Source organism: Condylostylus longicornis, unplaced genomic scaffold (assembly GCF_029603195.1).
Source record: "Condylostylus longicornis isolate FDR11 unplaced genomic scaffold, ASM2960319v2 ptg000159l, whole genome shotgun sequence".
In the NCBI taxonomy this organism is placed as follows: Eukaryota; Metazoa; Arthropoda; class Insecta; order Diptera; family Dolichopodidae; genus Condylostylus; species Condylostylus longicornis.
This window is the reverse complement of record NW_026578127.1, coordinates 400,196-415,036: the sequence shown is the minus strand read 5'-3', so window position 1 is coordinate 415,036 and position 14,841 is coordinate 400,196. Positions and strand designations below refer to the sequence as shown.

General features: G+C 28.9%; 1 protein-coding gene across 1 annotated transcript; it reads left to right on the top strand.

Moving 5' to 3' along the window:
* The first annotated feature begins 12,435 nt into the window (after positions 1-12,435).
* Positions 12,436-14,554, top strand: LOC129616026 (uncharacterized). The gene is made up of 3 exons (XM_055531453.1): positions 12,436-12,479; positions 12,574-13,171; positions 13,358-14,554. The coding sequence occupies exons 1-3, from the start codon at positions 12,436-12,438 to the stop codon at positions 14,552-14,554; spliced, it is 1,839 nt and encodes a 612-aa protein (XP_055387428.1).
* The last annotated feature ends 287 nt before the right edge of the window (positions 14,555-14,841 follow it).

Genomic DNA, 14,841 nt, shown 5'->3' with positions numbered 1-14,841 from the left:
CGGTAAAATTTCGTCGACAGTTGGTATTTGATGCCTTTCCCTTTTGAGAGCTTCATTTAGGTCCGTTGGATTGAGTCATATTCTTAATTTATTATTTCGTTTTACTAACACCAAATTACTGATCCACTCTGTAGGTTGCTCAATTTTTTGTATTACACCCTTGCTTTCAAGTTCATTTAATTTAGTTTTTAGATCCTTTTGTAGAGCTAATGAAATTCTTCTAGGTTTTTGTTGTATCGGTTTAACTTTTTCATCTATTTCTAAGTGTAGATTTCCTGATATTTTACCATCTCCTTTGAAGACATCATTATATTTTTCTATAATTCTTTTGGCATCTGACGTGGTGACTGTATTTATATTTCCTTAAAACTTGTTCACTATAGTTAAAATTAAATCTTACATTCAGCGAAAAGTAAGGTAGTTGTATTTTTTAACACAAAATATAAAACATCTGCAGAATTTACCTGTATTATTAATGCTCTAATTACCCAAATATCCCATGTTTAAGATTTGATTTTTTTTATTTAACAAATAATCTTGTAGGTCATTTCGTGATTTACCTGCGACAAATATTTTTTTCAATTGACGGAGTTCCCATGTTAAAATGACACGTGGCTAGCTACCTGATGGTAGATTGTTTTGCCTTTGTCGTCTAATTGTATTATTAAACAAAGTGTTGTTTTATTACGCCCTTGTAAAACACATGTTATTAGAAAGATCAAATTTTTGTGTTTAACAAGAGTTTTTATTTTAAATATTGTATTACAAAGCAATATTTTTATTATTAACCAGTAAAACGTATTTTGTTAGAAAATTCAAATTATTATAATATGCAAGGGTTTTCAATAAATAAAATTGGTACGTCTGGGAATAACAATATTTTGTTATACTTTTTAGCACTTTTCCAAAAAATTTTTTGAAAAAAGTGCTTATTAGTTTCACTCTGTCCGTCCGTCCGTCCGTCCGTCCGTCCGTCCGTCCGTGGACACTTTTTTTGTTTACAAAACTTCTACACCCTTAAAGATAGAAAGCTGAAATTTCATACGTACATAGATCTTTACTAGAAACTTATTTCCGTAGAACAAAATTTTTACCTATCTCCTCCCCCCCTCCAGAAGTTATACCCCCCCAAAACCCTAAAAATGGCCTTTTTTACCTATTTGTTGCAATGAAACCATAAGCATTTTTGAAATTTTGTAAACGCATAAAGGCAGCGACTTGCTTCCCCTAGCGCGGTATACTATAGTTAAATTTTAGAAAAACAAAATGGCCGTTCAAATTTACCGTTATTTAAAGTCCTTTTTTTCCATATTTTTGATGTCGTTTTTCTTCTAGACCCCAGATTGTAGAAGCTTGAAATTTTAGGAGCTTTTAGACATTAACAAATAGTTTATTTCGTTAGAAGAAATTTTTTTTCCATCTCCACCCCCTCTCTAGTTATCGCCTCTTGAAATTTGTAAAATTTGAATTTTTGACGCCTTATATTTCCGAAACCGTAAGTTTTTTCAAATTTTTATAAACGCAAAAAGCTAACGGTAAATTCCATGAAATTAAAAAATATAATTATTTTTCTTAACTCACACAATTAACCCTTAAAATCGAGCATTATGTTAACCCCTTTTTATATTAATTTTTGCTTTATTTCAAAGACTGCATATATGCGTCATCCTAAATATAGGCAATCCTAGAAATAATTTTATATATGAATGAAAATAATTTTAATAGTGTGGTAGGTACAAATAGACTGTAGTTAAAAGCAGAATTTTCACTTGTTGAAGGGAAAAGTGCTACAATACAAACCATTGGTTTGACCCAACTTTATTATTACTCATTTCCGTAAGATTAAATTTCTTCGATTTTCAAATATTTATTATATTTTTGTTATTTCGAAGGAAGTATTTTTTACAAAGACAGTTATTTATTATTGTTTTTAAATGTGCTGATGTTGGAAATTGTTAAATAATGCAAAAATTATCCAATATAAACTTTATTCACGCTTAATAAATGTACGTTAAAAATTTTGGAACTTGCTAGGAGAGCTGAGATGATTGTGGCGGATGTTAGAGGTATTGCAATATATTTGAAACTAACATAACGGATTCAGTGTGTTTTAAAGCATAGAAATTAGCGAAACTGGTCCTATAGCAAATAAACAAGTATTTACACTACAGATCTAACTTTGAAAACCGAAGTTAATACAGTTTTGAAAACCGCAATTGACTTTGGTCGTGGTGACTGTATTAATGATCCTGATTTTAAAATTGACAACCTTCAAAAGTAAGTTTTTGAGTCCTATAGGGCATGTGAACATATCTGTAGAGATAAAAAAATATGAAAGGCTTTCTACTTTTATTCTTTTAAGAAAAATCTTTTTACAATTTGCCGAACGGTTAGAAAATTCGCTTAATCTTTCGCGACCGGGCTTCCTGAATGCACTCAAGTACATGAACGCTCGAAACTGACTCGTGGTTAATTTGTATGGAGTCTTAATTGAAAAGTAAATGCTGACAGCTAAAATAAAAATGTCGAGCAAACTTACAATATTCTTTGTTTATTTGATTATCAAATACTTATATACTCTATGATAGGAGAGCAAATTCCGAACCAATTTACTTTGCCACAACTTTTTAAGGAGATCTATATACTTTTTACGGCAGAACTTAGAGAAAAACTGACGAACAAACCATTTTCTATATGTAATTAATAATACGTCTCCAAGATTTAATTTTCACAACTATCGAACTATTATTTTCTATACGAGTTCGAGTTCACTATCAAATTTGACTTTTCATTACAGTAGTTGTAATGACTCACACTCGATTTCATTTTGTTTTTGATTTAAAAATTTTAATTAATTCGCATTTAGTATCATTATGAACAAGTAAGAAAGTCATATGGACTATGTAGTACATAAATAAAATAACAAACACCAAACTCATAAACTCATTTTAGAGATTACTTTATGTGCTCATTTTTACAATAATGTAACAACTTTGTCAGATCCGTTGCACAATGAAGCCTTTTTGTAATTGAATTACTTTTTGAAATTCTCTTAAGTGGAAGGCGTCGCACCACAGATTTCAAAAAATTGACTTCCAAAAATATTTTACAAGAACAGTTTATACAAAGATTTTTTATATTTTAAGACGAGGTGTTAACTAGTTAGATTTTCAAGACATGCTCCAAATTGAAGAAGAAGAGAAAATTAGTCCCAAGAAAGAAAAACTTAGAGTACTTAATGCAATTTTTTTATCTGTTGGTTTACAAATTTTACAAAACGATAAAGACTGGAGATTTAGCAGATACTCATCCATATTTAGTTGGAGAATCCGAGAGAAAATAAAAGATACTGTCACCTTTCTTAAATTTAATGAAAAAATTATTTTTAAACTTTTAGAAAAAATTTTTATTTGAAGTTTATTCATTAGCACTTTTCCAAAAAATTTTTGAAAAAAAGTGCTTATTAGTTTCACTCTGTCCGTCCGTCCGTCCGTCCGTGTGTCTGTTTACAAAACTTTTACACCCTTGAAGATAGAAAGCTGAAATTTCATACGTACATAGATCTTCACTAGAAACTTATTTTCGTAGAACAAAATTTTCACCTATCTCCCCCCCTCTAGAAGTTATACCCCCCCAAAACCCTAAAAATGGCCTTTTTTAACTATTTGTTGCAATAAAACCATAAGCATTTTTTAAATTTTGCAAACGCAGAAAGGCAGTAGCTTGCTTCCCCTAGCGCGGTATACTATGGTTAAACTTTAGAAAAACAAAATGGCCGTTCAAATTTACCGTTATCTAAAGTCTTTTTTTTCCAAATTTTTGATGTCGTTTTTCTTCTAGACCCCAGCTTGCAGAAACTTGAAATTTTAGGGGCTTTTAGACATTAACAAGTAGTTCATTTCGTTTGAAGAAAATTTTTTTCCATCTCCACCCCCTCTCAAGTTATGGCCTCTTGAAATTTGTAAAATTTGAATTTTTGACACCTTATATTTTCGAAACCGCAAGCTTTTTCAAATTTCTATAAACACAAAAAGCTAACGGTAGATTCCATGAAATTAAAAAATATAATTATTTTTCTTATCTCACACAATTAACCTTTAAAATCGAGCATTATGTTAACCCCTTTTTATATTAATTTTTGCTTTATTTCAAAGACTGCATATATGCGTCATCCTAAATATATGCAATCCTAGCAATAGTTTTGTATATGAATGAAAATAATTTTAATAGTGTGATAGGTATACATAGACTGTATTTAAAAGCAGAATTTTCACTTGTTGAAGGGAAAAGTGCTATAATACAAACCATTGGTTTGACCCAACTTTATTTTTTACCTCAATTTATGTTTTTTATGACAATGATTTGGAAAAAGAGTGAAAAATCAAATAACGTAAAAATAATACATATATTTCTTCCCTTTTCAATATAACTTAAGTCACCTAAAACCATATTTTCAGTTTTGCAACAACAGCTTAAGTCGACTTAAGTTTGACGAAAATGCAAAAGTAATTTTTCACAAATCGCCAAAGTCGAGTTATGCTTTGCAAAGTGCTTTTTATAAATTTTGTATAACCGCCTATCTCACTTTTTTCATAATTATGAGAATACTATTAGTTGTTTTACTTCAGATTATGAGTTAATCGCTTCCTTTTTAGCACTTTTCCAAAAAATTTTTTGAAAAAAGTGCTTATTAGTTTCACTCTGTCCGTCCGTCCGTCCGTCTGTCCGTCCGTCAGTCCGTCCGTCCGTGGACACTTTTTTTGTTTACAAAACTTCTACACCCTTTAAGATAGAAAGCTGAAATTTCATACGTACATAGATCTTCACTAGAAACTTATTACCGTAGAACAAAATTTTTACCTATCTCCCCCCGTCTAGAAGTTATACCCCCCCAAAACCCTAAAAATGGCCTTTTTTAAATATTTGTTACAATGAAACCATAAGCATTTTTGAAATTTTGCAAACGCAGAAAGGCAGTGGCTTGCTTCCCCTAGCGCGATATACTATAGTTAAACTTTAGAAAAACAAAATGGCCGTTCAAATTTACCGTTATCTAAAGTCCTTTTTTTCCAAATTTTTGATGTCATTTTTCTTCTAGACCCCAGCCTGTAGAAGCTTGAAATTTTAGAAGCTTTTAGACATTAACAAATAGTTCATTTCGTTAGAAGAAAATTTTTTTCCATCTCCACCCCCTCTCAAGTTATCACCTCTTGAAATTCGTAAAATTTGAATTTTTGACACCTTATATTTCCGAAACCGCTAGCTTTTCCAAATTTTTATAAACGCAAAAAGCTAACGGTAAATTCCATGAAATTAAAAAATATAATTATTTTTCTTAACTCACACAATTAACCCTTAAAATCGAGCATTATGTTAACCCCTTTTTATATTAATTTTTGCTTCATTTCAAAGACTGCATATATGCGTCATCCTAAATATATGCAATCCTAGAAATAGTTTTGTATATGAATGAAAATAATTTTAATAGTGTGATAGCTATACATAGACTGTATTTAAAAGCAGAATTTTCACTTGTTGAAGGGAAAAGTGCTACAATACAAACCATTGGTTTGACCCAACTTTATTTAATTATCTTTCAATCAAAAAAAAAATTGGTTTAAAAAACTTCATAACTTTTTTCAAAATTTAATTTAAAGTTTTAAATGCATTTATCTCGAAATCACTAAAACAGACTTAAGTCATTTGTGCTTGAAGCCACTGAATTGTTAATAAAAAAAAAATAATACCATGTTAATAGATGAGTTTCCTAACTTGAACTGGTTTATTATTAATATTCCAAAATACTTATTCTAATTGTACCTGATGATATAAATATATGTTTATATGTAAATATGTAATTATTGTACCTACATTACAACATATTATCATATTAATTTGACAATTTCTTTTTCAATAAAAATGTAATTTAAATTTCTTTCTAATTACTTTTCAAAATTTGTATAAAAATTTAATATTCGAATAATTCATTTAATTATATAATTCAATTAATTTAAAATAATGTATTTTAATTCAAAGTTAAACATTTTTTCAATTTTTTTTTTTCATTTAAAAGAAACTATTATCTTTTTTTTTAAATATAAAATTAATTTTTAATAATTTTACTTAAACGTTTTGTAATTTAGACGATTAGGTGGATTACAAATTATTTGTGGTCTTTCGACTATCTGATGTTTTTCTATTACTGGTTTTAATATTACTGGTGCTTCTAACTTTCTCTCTATATCCTCATCAGAATGATTCGGTACCATTTTGAGAGTTCTTAGAGTTTTGTTCTAAAAAGGGTTTTTCTTGAATTTTTTCATCTGATTTTACTACCTTGTCAGCAGATTTTATTTCGTTATCATGACTATTTGATTTTGCCCTATGTTTTAAATATTCAATATTTCTTCTATAATTATTGTCATCGACGTTTATCAGATATGATTTATTAGAGACATCTTCAACTATTGTACCTTTTGACCAATTATTATCTTGATTTTTTCTTAGTTGTACATATACATCTTGTCCAATTTCCAATTTAGGTAAATTTCTGGTTTTACGATCGTAATATAATTTACTTTTTTGTCTTCTTTTATATATTTTATCCTTCACTTTGTCAGATACAGCTGGTTTTAATTTGTTTTCTTGAACTGGAATACCTGATCTTGTCCTTCTTGAAAATAATTTTTGTGTAGGACTACTGCCAATTTTGTTAGGAGTATTTCTCCACTCAAGTAAGGCTTTCCAAATATTTTTACCATCAGTTATACATTTTTTGAGTAATTTTTTAAAAATTTTTACAGCAGCTTCGGCTTTTCCATTAGTTTGTTGGTGATATGGTGAACTTGTTATTTGTTTAAATTCGCATTTCTGAGCAAATTCTTTAAATTCTTCACTTATAAACGGAGTACCATTATCGGTAATAGCTACTTTAGGTGAACCATGTCTACTAACATTTTTCTTGCTACATTCGATAACTTTTGCTGATGATGTGGTTGTAAGCTCGTCAACCTCAAAGAAATCAGAATAATAATCCACAGTAAATAAAAAATTTTTACCACGGTATTCACATATGCCCATTCCAATTCGTTGAAAAGGTAAATCTGGTAACCTTAAACATGTTAATGGGGTTTTAGATTGTGATGGTGAAAATTTAGCACATACTTCGCAGTTTTTAATTTTTTGTTGTATATCAGCAGACATATTTGGCGAAAATATACTATCTCTGGCCCTTCCTAATGTATTTTCTAAGCCTTGATGACTATAGTGTATCCTATTTAACATTTCGATTCTCATACTTCTAGGAATAAAAATTCTATCGCATTTTAATATAAGTCCATTGTAGTGACTTAATTCATGTCTATAATTCCAATATGGAATCAATTCTTTGTCAAGATTTCTTTTATTTTTGGGCCATCCTTTATAAATTAAATTAATTAATTTTTGTACAGTATTATCATTTTTGGTAGCTTTTTCTACCGCATACACAATTTCTTGACTTTGTTTACTTTGTTCCTCTATTTTTGTTAATCTAGATAATGTATCTGCAATATATATTTCGCAACCTGGTTTATACACTACATTTAAATTATATCGCTGTAATGACAATAACGTTCGTTGTAACCTTCTAGGAATGATAAAAAAATCTTTTTTGAATATTGATTGCAGAGGTTTGTGATCACTTTCAATTGTCACTATAGGTTGTCCACAAATATACTGATCAAATTTTTTACAAGCGTATACAATTGCTAAACATTCGGTTTCGGTTAAAACTCTAGATGCAAATGCAATAGGAAATTCGTCTTGAAGTATACATGCACCCAAACCAATATTACTTATAATCATATAACAATACTAGCATAGCATTGTAGTGTTATATGTTATGTTGTTTAAAATATCTTAAAATCGGTGCTTGAGATATTAACGTTTTTAGTTTTTTAAAATTTTCTTCTTGTTTATTGGCCCAATAAAATTTTTTATTTCGTACTACCTCTCTTAAAGGTTCTGTAATATCTGACATTTGAGGAATATATCTTCCTAGGTATGTACACATTCCTAAAAATCGTTGGATATCATCTATAGTTGATGGTTTAGGTAATTCTGTAATACATTTAATTTTGCCTGGATCTAGTTTCAATCCGTTTTCAGTTAGTTAATGTCCGAAAAACGGAAATTCTTTTAAACATATTCGGCATTTTTCTTTGTTTAATGTTAAATTCTTTTCTCTTAAACGTTTCAATAGTGCTTCTAAATTTAAATTGTGATCAATTATTGCTTCTTCTTTAGTATTTCCGGTACCATAAATTAAAATATCATCTGCTATTACTTCTATACCTTTCAGACCTTGCAAAATTTCTTGTTGTTTTCGTTGATATATTTCTGGAGCAGGTGCTATACCAAATGGCATTCTTTTCCAGAAGTATCGACCAAATGGAGTCCAAAAAGTTGTAAGTAGAGAACTTTCTTTATCGAGCTCAACTTGCCAAAAACCATTTTTAGCATCAAGTGTTGAAAATACTTTAGCATTTGCTAATTGCGGTAAAATTTCGTCGACAGTTGGTATTTGATGCCTTTCCCTTTTGAGAGCTTCATTTAGGTCCGTTGGATTGAGTCATATTCTTAATTTATTATTTCGTTTTACTAACACCAAATTACTGATCCACTCTGTAGGTTGCTCAATTTTTTGTATTACACCCTTGCTTTCAAGTTCATTTAATTTAGTTTTTAGATCCTTTTGTAGAGCTAATGAAATTCTTCTAGGTTTTTGTTGTATCGGTTTAACTTTTTCATCTATTTCTAAGTGTAGATTTCCTGATATTTTACCATCTCCTTTGAAGACATCATTATATTTTTCTATAATTCTTTTGGCATCTGACGTGGTGACTGTATTTATATTTCCAAATTTAGCTTAAGTTGTACTGAAGTGTCTGCATTCAATAATGTTTTATGTTTCATTGACACGACTTCAAATTTCTTTTTAACTACATTATCATTGTGACGTAATGCAACCATGGTATAGGTTTAATTAACTGACCTCCAAAGCACCTTAAAATAGTCTGACTTTTATTTAAATTTAAATTTTTACCTTTAATTTTGATCAAATCATCCTAATTTATAATGTTTGTTCCTACACCCGTGTCAATAATGCATTCTATCATCATATTTTTGCTGTCTTCTTTTTGAAAATAAATATTTGCTGTATTATTCTTAGAATTTCCACTAAAATTAGTTGCCGTTGTATAATATAAATCTTCAGTTTCAGTCTCTGTGCTATCATCACTGCAATTTTCCGCTAAATTTACAGCTTTCCTTTCATAGCGTTTTTTTGAAGGTGACTTTTGTGACTTTCTAGTTTCACACATGTATCCAAAATGTCCAATTTTTTTACATACCTTGCATTTTTGTCCATATGCTGGGCACGAGTTTTTCTGATGTATTTTCCCACAGCGTCTACAGGTATTCGAATTCTTTTTACTTTTATGTTTTTTAATATATTTTATTTCCTCAATTAGGTTTATAGCTTTTAGTTGTTTATCAGTCTGTTCAGTAATCGCACATATTTCCATAGCCTTTTTTAAAGCTAAACCTGGTTAAATTAATAATTTCTTTCCGATATTATTATCATATAAACCTACTACTAATCTATCTCTAATGAAAATATCTTGACAACTGTTGTACTCACATGTTTTAATTAATTTTCTTAGGGAACATACAAAATCTTCTGTTGATTCTGTAGGTTCTTGTTTAGCAGAATTAAATGCAAATCTTTCATAAATAACATTTGCTTGCGGTTTAAAGTGTTTTTCCAAACCTTCTAAAATCATTTTTGTACTTTTCTTCTGTTCCGATGTTAAATCTAAATTTTGATATATTCTGAAACAGTCAGCTCCAATAATTGATAATAGAACTGCAACCTTTATTTCCGGAGTTTTCTCTTTTAATCCGCAAGCTACTTCATAATTATCCCATGCTGCTTTAAATAAATTGAAATTTTCGACTATGTTGCCTTCTTTTAATACAACAGGTGACGGTGGTGCTATATTAGCAGACGCCATTTTACTTATTAAATTTTATTATAAAACTTAATAATTTTATTAATGAAATCTTTAGTTTTCAAGTTCAAATAAAATAATTTTAAATTATTAAAATTATTATTTTTTTTTTTCAATGGGAAATTTTTGTTTTTCTATTAATCAACAATAAAATAATTTCGATTATTTTTTATTTTATTCTTCTTTTTTTTCTTTTTTTATTATTCTTCAAAAACGTATACCTGACACCATGTTAATATATTGAAAAATAATACCATCTTAATAGATGAGTATTCTAACTTGAACTGGTTTATTATTAATATTCCAAAATAATTATTCTAATTGTACCTAATACAAATGATATAAATATATGTTTATATGTAAATATGTATGTAATTATTGTACCTACATGGGTAGTATAAAGTATTTTAGCATATTATCATAACAATAATTGTTTTGATTTTAATTTTAAAAATTCTATTAATATTCAAATATTGTAAAAGGTCACGAAATCACACCGATTTAAAAGAAAATGTACAAAATTATGTTATCCAGGAGTACAACAATCCTAAAGAGGGAGGAGTTACATATCCAAAAGCAACAATATGTAAAATCACTCCCAATCTATAAATATAAAAATAAACATATGAATCATAAATTACTTTCTTTATGATTAGTTCTTAAATTAGAATTTCTTTTCATTTTTTATTGTTACTTTCATTTTTTTTCCTTTTAAACCAAATTTCAAAATGTTAAGTGGTTATTTGAGTTCTTAAACGAAATTCTTAATCAACAAATATTTTACAAACTTAAAATATATAATTGAAATTTATTTCAACACTTAGGAACAAAACCACTTGAAGACCTAAATTCCACTTAAAAAAACCTAAATTTAAACTAAAACAAAGAATTGCTTATCTCGCATTTCTTTTCTTTCTTATTTAAATATTGTAAACCTGTTTGGTTTCTGACCTTGTGTAATAATATTGTAATATCCTTAATTTCGTTCCTGACTAGTCAAATAGTGCTACTGGCTAGGCAGTAGGCTAACTATTAATCCTCAAGAGACAGCTAGTTATTATCAGCAGGATATGTAGGTTGTTAAGCATAACTCCCCCAAAACTCAACGGAATCCGGCCATCCTTTAGCAGAGAGGCTACGTTCCTGGGCATGATTCATGATTGAGAGCAGAACTGGAAGTCTAACATTATGGAAAGATCAAAGAAAGCAAGTATTGAACTTTACTCATATCCAATTTCGAAAAAAAATATGTTCAAATGTATTCAGCCTCGTAAAGTTGAATTATTATATTAAGCTCTCTTATTTTGAACAAATTAATCCATAATTGATATAAATTGATTTTATTTCGCAATGTAAGTTTTATTATTTATAATAAATTCTTTGAGAAACAAACTTCTATTGCATTTTATTTCTACAGAGTCGAACGTTGACAGGCAAGAGGTTCACATCGTAAAGATTGTCTTCTGAACAAAAGTAAAAATTATATTATATGCATAATATATATGCATATATATACATATATATCTATATTATATTTTAGTAAGTTTCATCATCATTTTCGTCAGACATTATAAACAACAACAAAAATATTTTTCTATTAGAAACATTAACAAAAATATTTTTCTATTAGAAACAACACCAAAAATATTTTTCTAATTTTTTCAAATTTGTCATCATAGTCTGCTTTGATTTTTACACATAAAATAAAAATTATAAAATTTTATGAAAACTTATAAAATTTTTATGAAAATTTTATTATATGAAAATTTGTCAAGCCTGCTTTGATATTTTCAATATGCAAATAACAAATTTTTTAAAAAATCTTGAAAAGTGGAATAAATTTTTCAGTCTTTTAAAATCATTTAAGTGATTAGATGTTTTTTTAAAAATTTCTAAGTAATTAAATATTTTAAAATATTTTGTCGTTGAGATGGCCAATAGAAGAAATATTAATAATATTAATAATAATAATAATAATAATAATAATAATAATAATAATAATAATAAAAGAAATATTAATGCTACATACTATCTGCATAGAGAGCAGAAGCGGGTCCGCTATTTGCAAAATCGTGATATTATTAGAGAGCAACGGCAAGCACATTATTCACAAAATCGTGAAAATATAAGGGAACAGCAGCAAGCACATTATTCACAAAATCATAAAAATATATAGGGAACAGCAGCAAACACATTATTCACAAAATCGTGAAAATATAAGGGAACAGCAGAAAGCACATTATTCCCACAATCGTTGATGCATTATACAATATGCACAACAACGCCGTCGTGTTGCTGTCAGATTTCATTTTAAATCTGGCATTATTGGATCAGAATATTTTATTAATCCGGGCACTCATAATCTTGGACCTTTAAATAATGAATGCGTTTATTGCAAAGCTGTTCATTTCAAAAACGAGCGCAAAAGTATGTGTTGCCATACTTTTGTGTAAAATATATCTTTTCCTGATTCATTGAAAAATTTATTTATCGGAAATGATGAATTGTCTAAAAATTTTAGGGAGTTTATTAGACAGTATAATAATGCAAATGCATTTGCATCGATGGGAGCCAAAATTGAACAAATTTCTGGCAATGGACCTTATAGCTATAAGATATCAGGTGAAGTTTATCATAGAACTTCAGAAAATATTGAAATTGATACATCATTACAACCAAATTGTGTTAGAGAAATGTCTCAGCCACCATCTTATGCTGAATTGTATGTTTATAATACAGATATTTCTCTTAAAGCACGAATGTTAAATTCTGCTAACGCCCAATGCTGTCGTGAAAATATGATTATCATTAGCACAGCAATAAATGAAGTCTCTCCTTATGCCAGTTGTTATAAAAAACTTCGAGAAGTTTATGATAAAGAATTATCTGAGAGAAGAGCAATTAATTTACCTATGAACAAAATATCATTAATTTTTATTGGAAATACCTATGATGATCAAAGAATATACAATGCTCCTCGAAATACAGATGATGTTGCTATCGTTTTTGTAGCTGATCGTGATGGAAATATACCTGCTCAACTTGATTTTTCAGTTCAACCAAATAGTTCCAATTCGTTAAAACGAATTAACATGCTATCTAAACATCTTGATCCGATGGTGTTTCCGCTCTTTTTTCCCAATGGCAATTTTGGATGGACCCCAAACATGTTATATAATGAACATTCCAATATACATATTCGAAATAAAATAACGGTATTGGAATTTTATTCGAATAAAATTGCAATTCGACCGAATCAATTTAATCCATTATTTTATGGCGAAAATTATTCCAACAGTATTTAGTGTTTGCATATGCCCGTTATGAGGCCAATAAGATTCATACGCAATAATCAAAAAACTTTACGTGTGGAATCTTATCAAGGTTTGTTAGATCATGTTAATGATTTAAGTCGCAATAATAATGCGCGTATTGGCAATTTATTTATTTTACCGTCATCTTTTATAAGTGGTCCACGTTTTATGTCTAAGTTATATCAAGATAACATGGCAATGGTGAGAAAATTTGGTAGGCCAGACCTATTTATCACCTTTACGTATAATCCCAAATGGTCTAAAATATTGCCTGAATTAAAGTCCTTTCAAAATTCTTCTGATAGACCAGATTTAGTTATTCGAGTATTTAATTTAAAATTGAAAGAGTTTTTAGATGATATTGTGAAAAAAAGAATTTTTGGTGAAGTAATAGCATATGTTTATGTAATTGAACATCAAAAACGGGGTCTTCCACCTGCCCATTGTTTATTTACTCTTTCGAGTCAAGATAAAATCAGAACCTCGGATGACGTTAATAGCATTATTAGTGCAGAAATACCAAGTCAAGAACAACACCCAGATCTATATACTAAAGTATTAATACATAATATTCATGGACCATGTGGTCAATTGAATCCAAATTCGATTTGTATGATTGACGAATCATGCACAAAAAATTTTCCTAAACCTTTTTGTTCAGAAACTGATGCATCTAATGATGGTTATCCAATTTATAAACGTCGAAATAATTCTAATGAAAGGCATTTCGTTCGTAATAATATTAAAAGATTTGTTGTTCCATATAATCCGTTTCTGACTATAAAATATAATGCTCATATCAATGTTGAAATATGTTCTACAGTCAAAGTAATAAAATATATTCATAAATATATAACTCAAGGACAAGATTCTGCTAGAATTGGTATTAGAGTAGATAGCGAAAATAATGTTCAAAACGTCGTAGAATATGACGAAATTAAACAATACTTAGATTGTAGATATGTAAGTTCGCAGGAAGCAGTTTGGCATATATTAGATATTCCCATTTATGGTCAGTTTCATAGTGTTGTCATGCTATCAATTCACTTAAAAGATGGCCAAAGTATATTTTTTGAAGAAAATCGAGATGAAAATGTTTTGAGACAAGAATCAGTTAGATCCACTACTTTAACAGCATATTTTGATTTAAATCGTTCAGATCCAACCGCCCATAAACTTTTATATTAAGATATTCCAAATCGCTATATATTTAAAGACAAAAAGTGGGTTAGACGCTCAGAAAAATCACATCATGGGGAAAAAGCAGTAGGTAGAATTATTGCTGTTTCACCAAAAAATGTCGAATTATATCATTTGCGATTATTCACGTCGAATTATATCAGAAGCTACATCTTTTGAAGAGTTAAAAAAATTTAACGGACAAACCTATTCTTCACACAAAGAAGTAGCACGAGTTAGAGATTTAATTAATGATTCTGGGGAATGGTATAACTGTATGAATGATACAGTAAGCT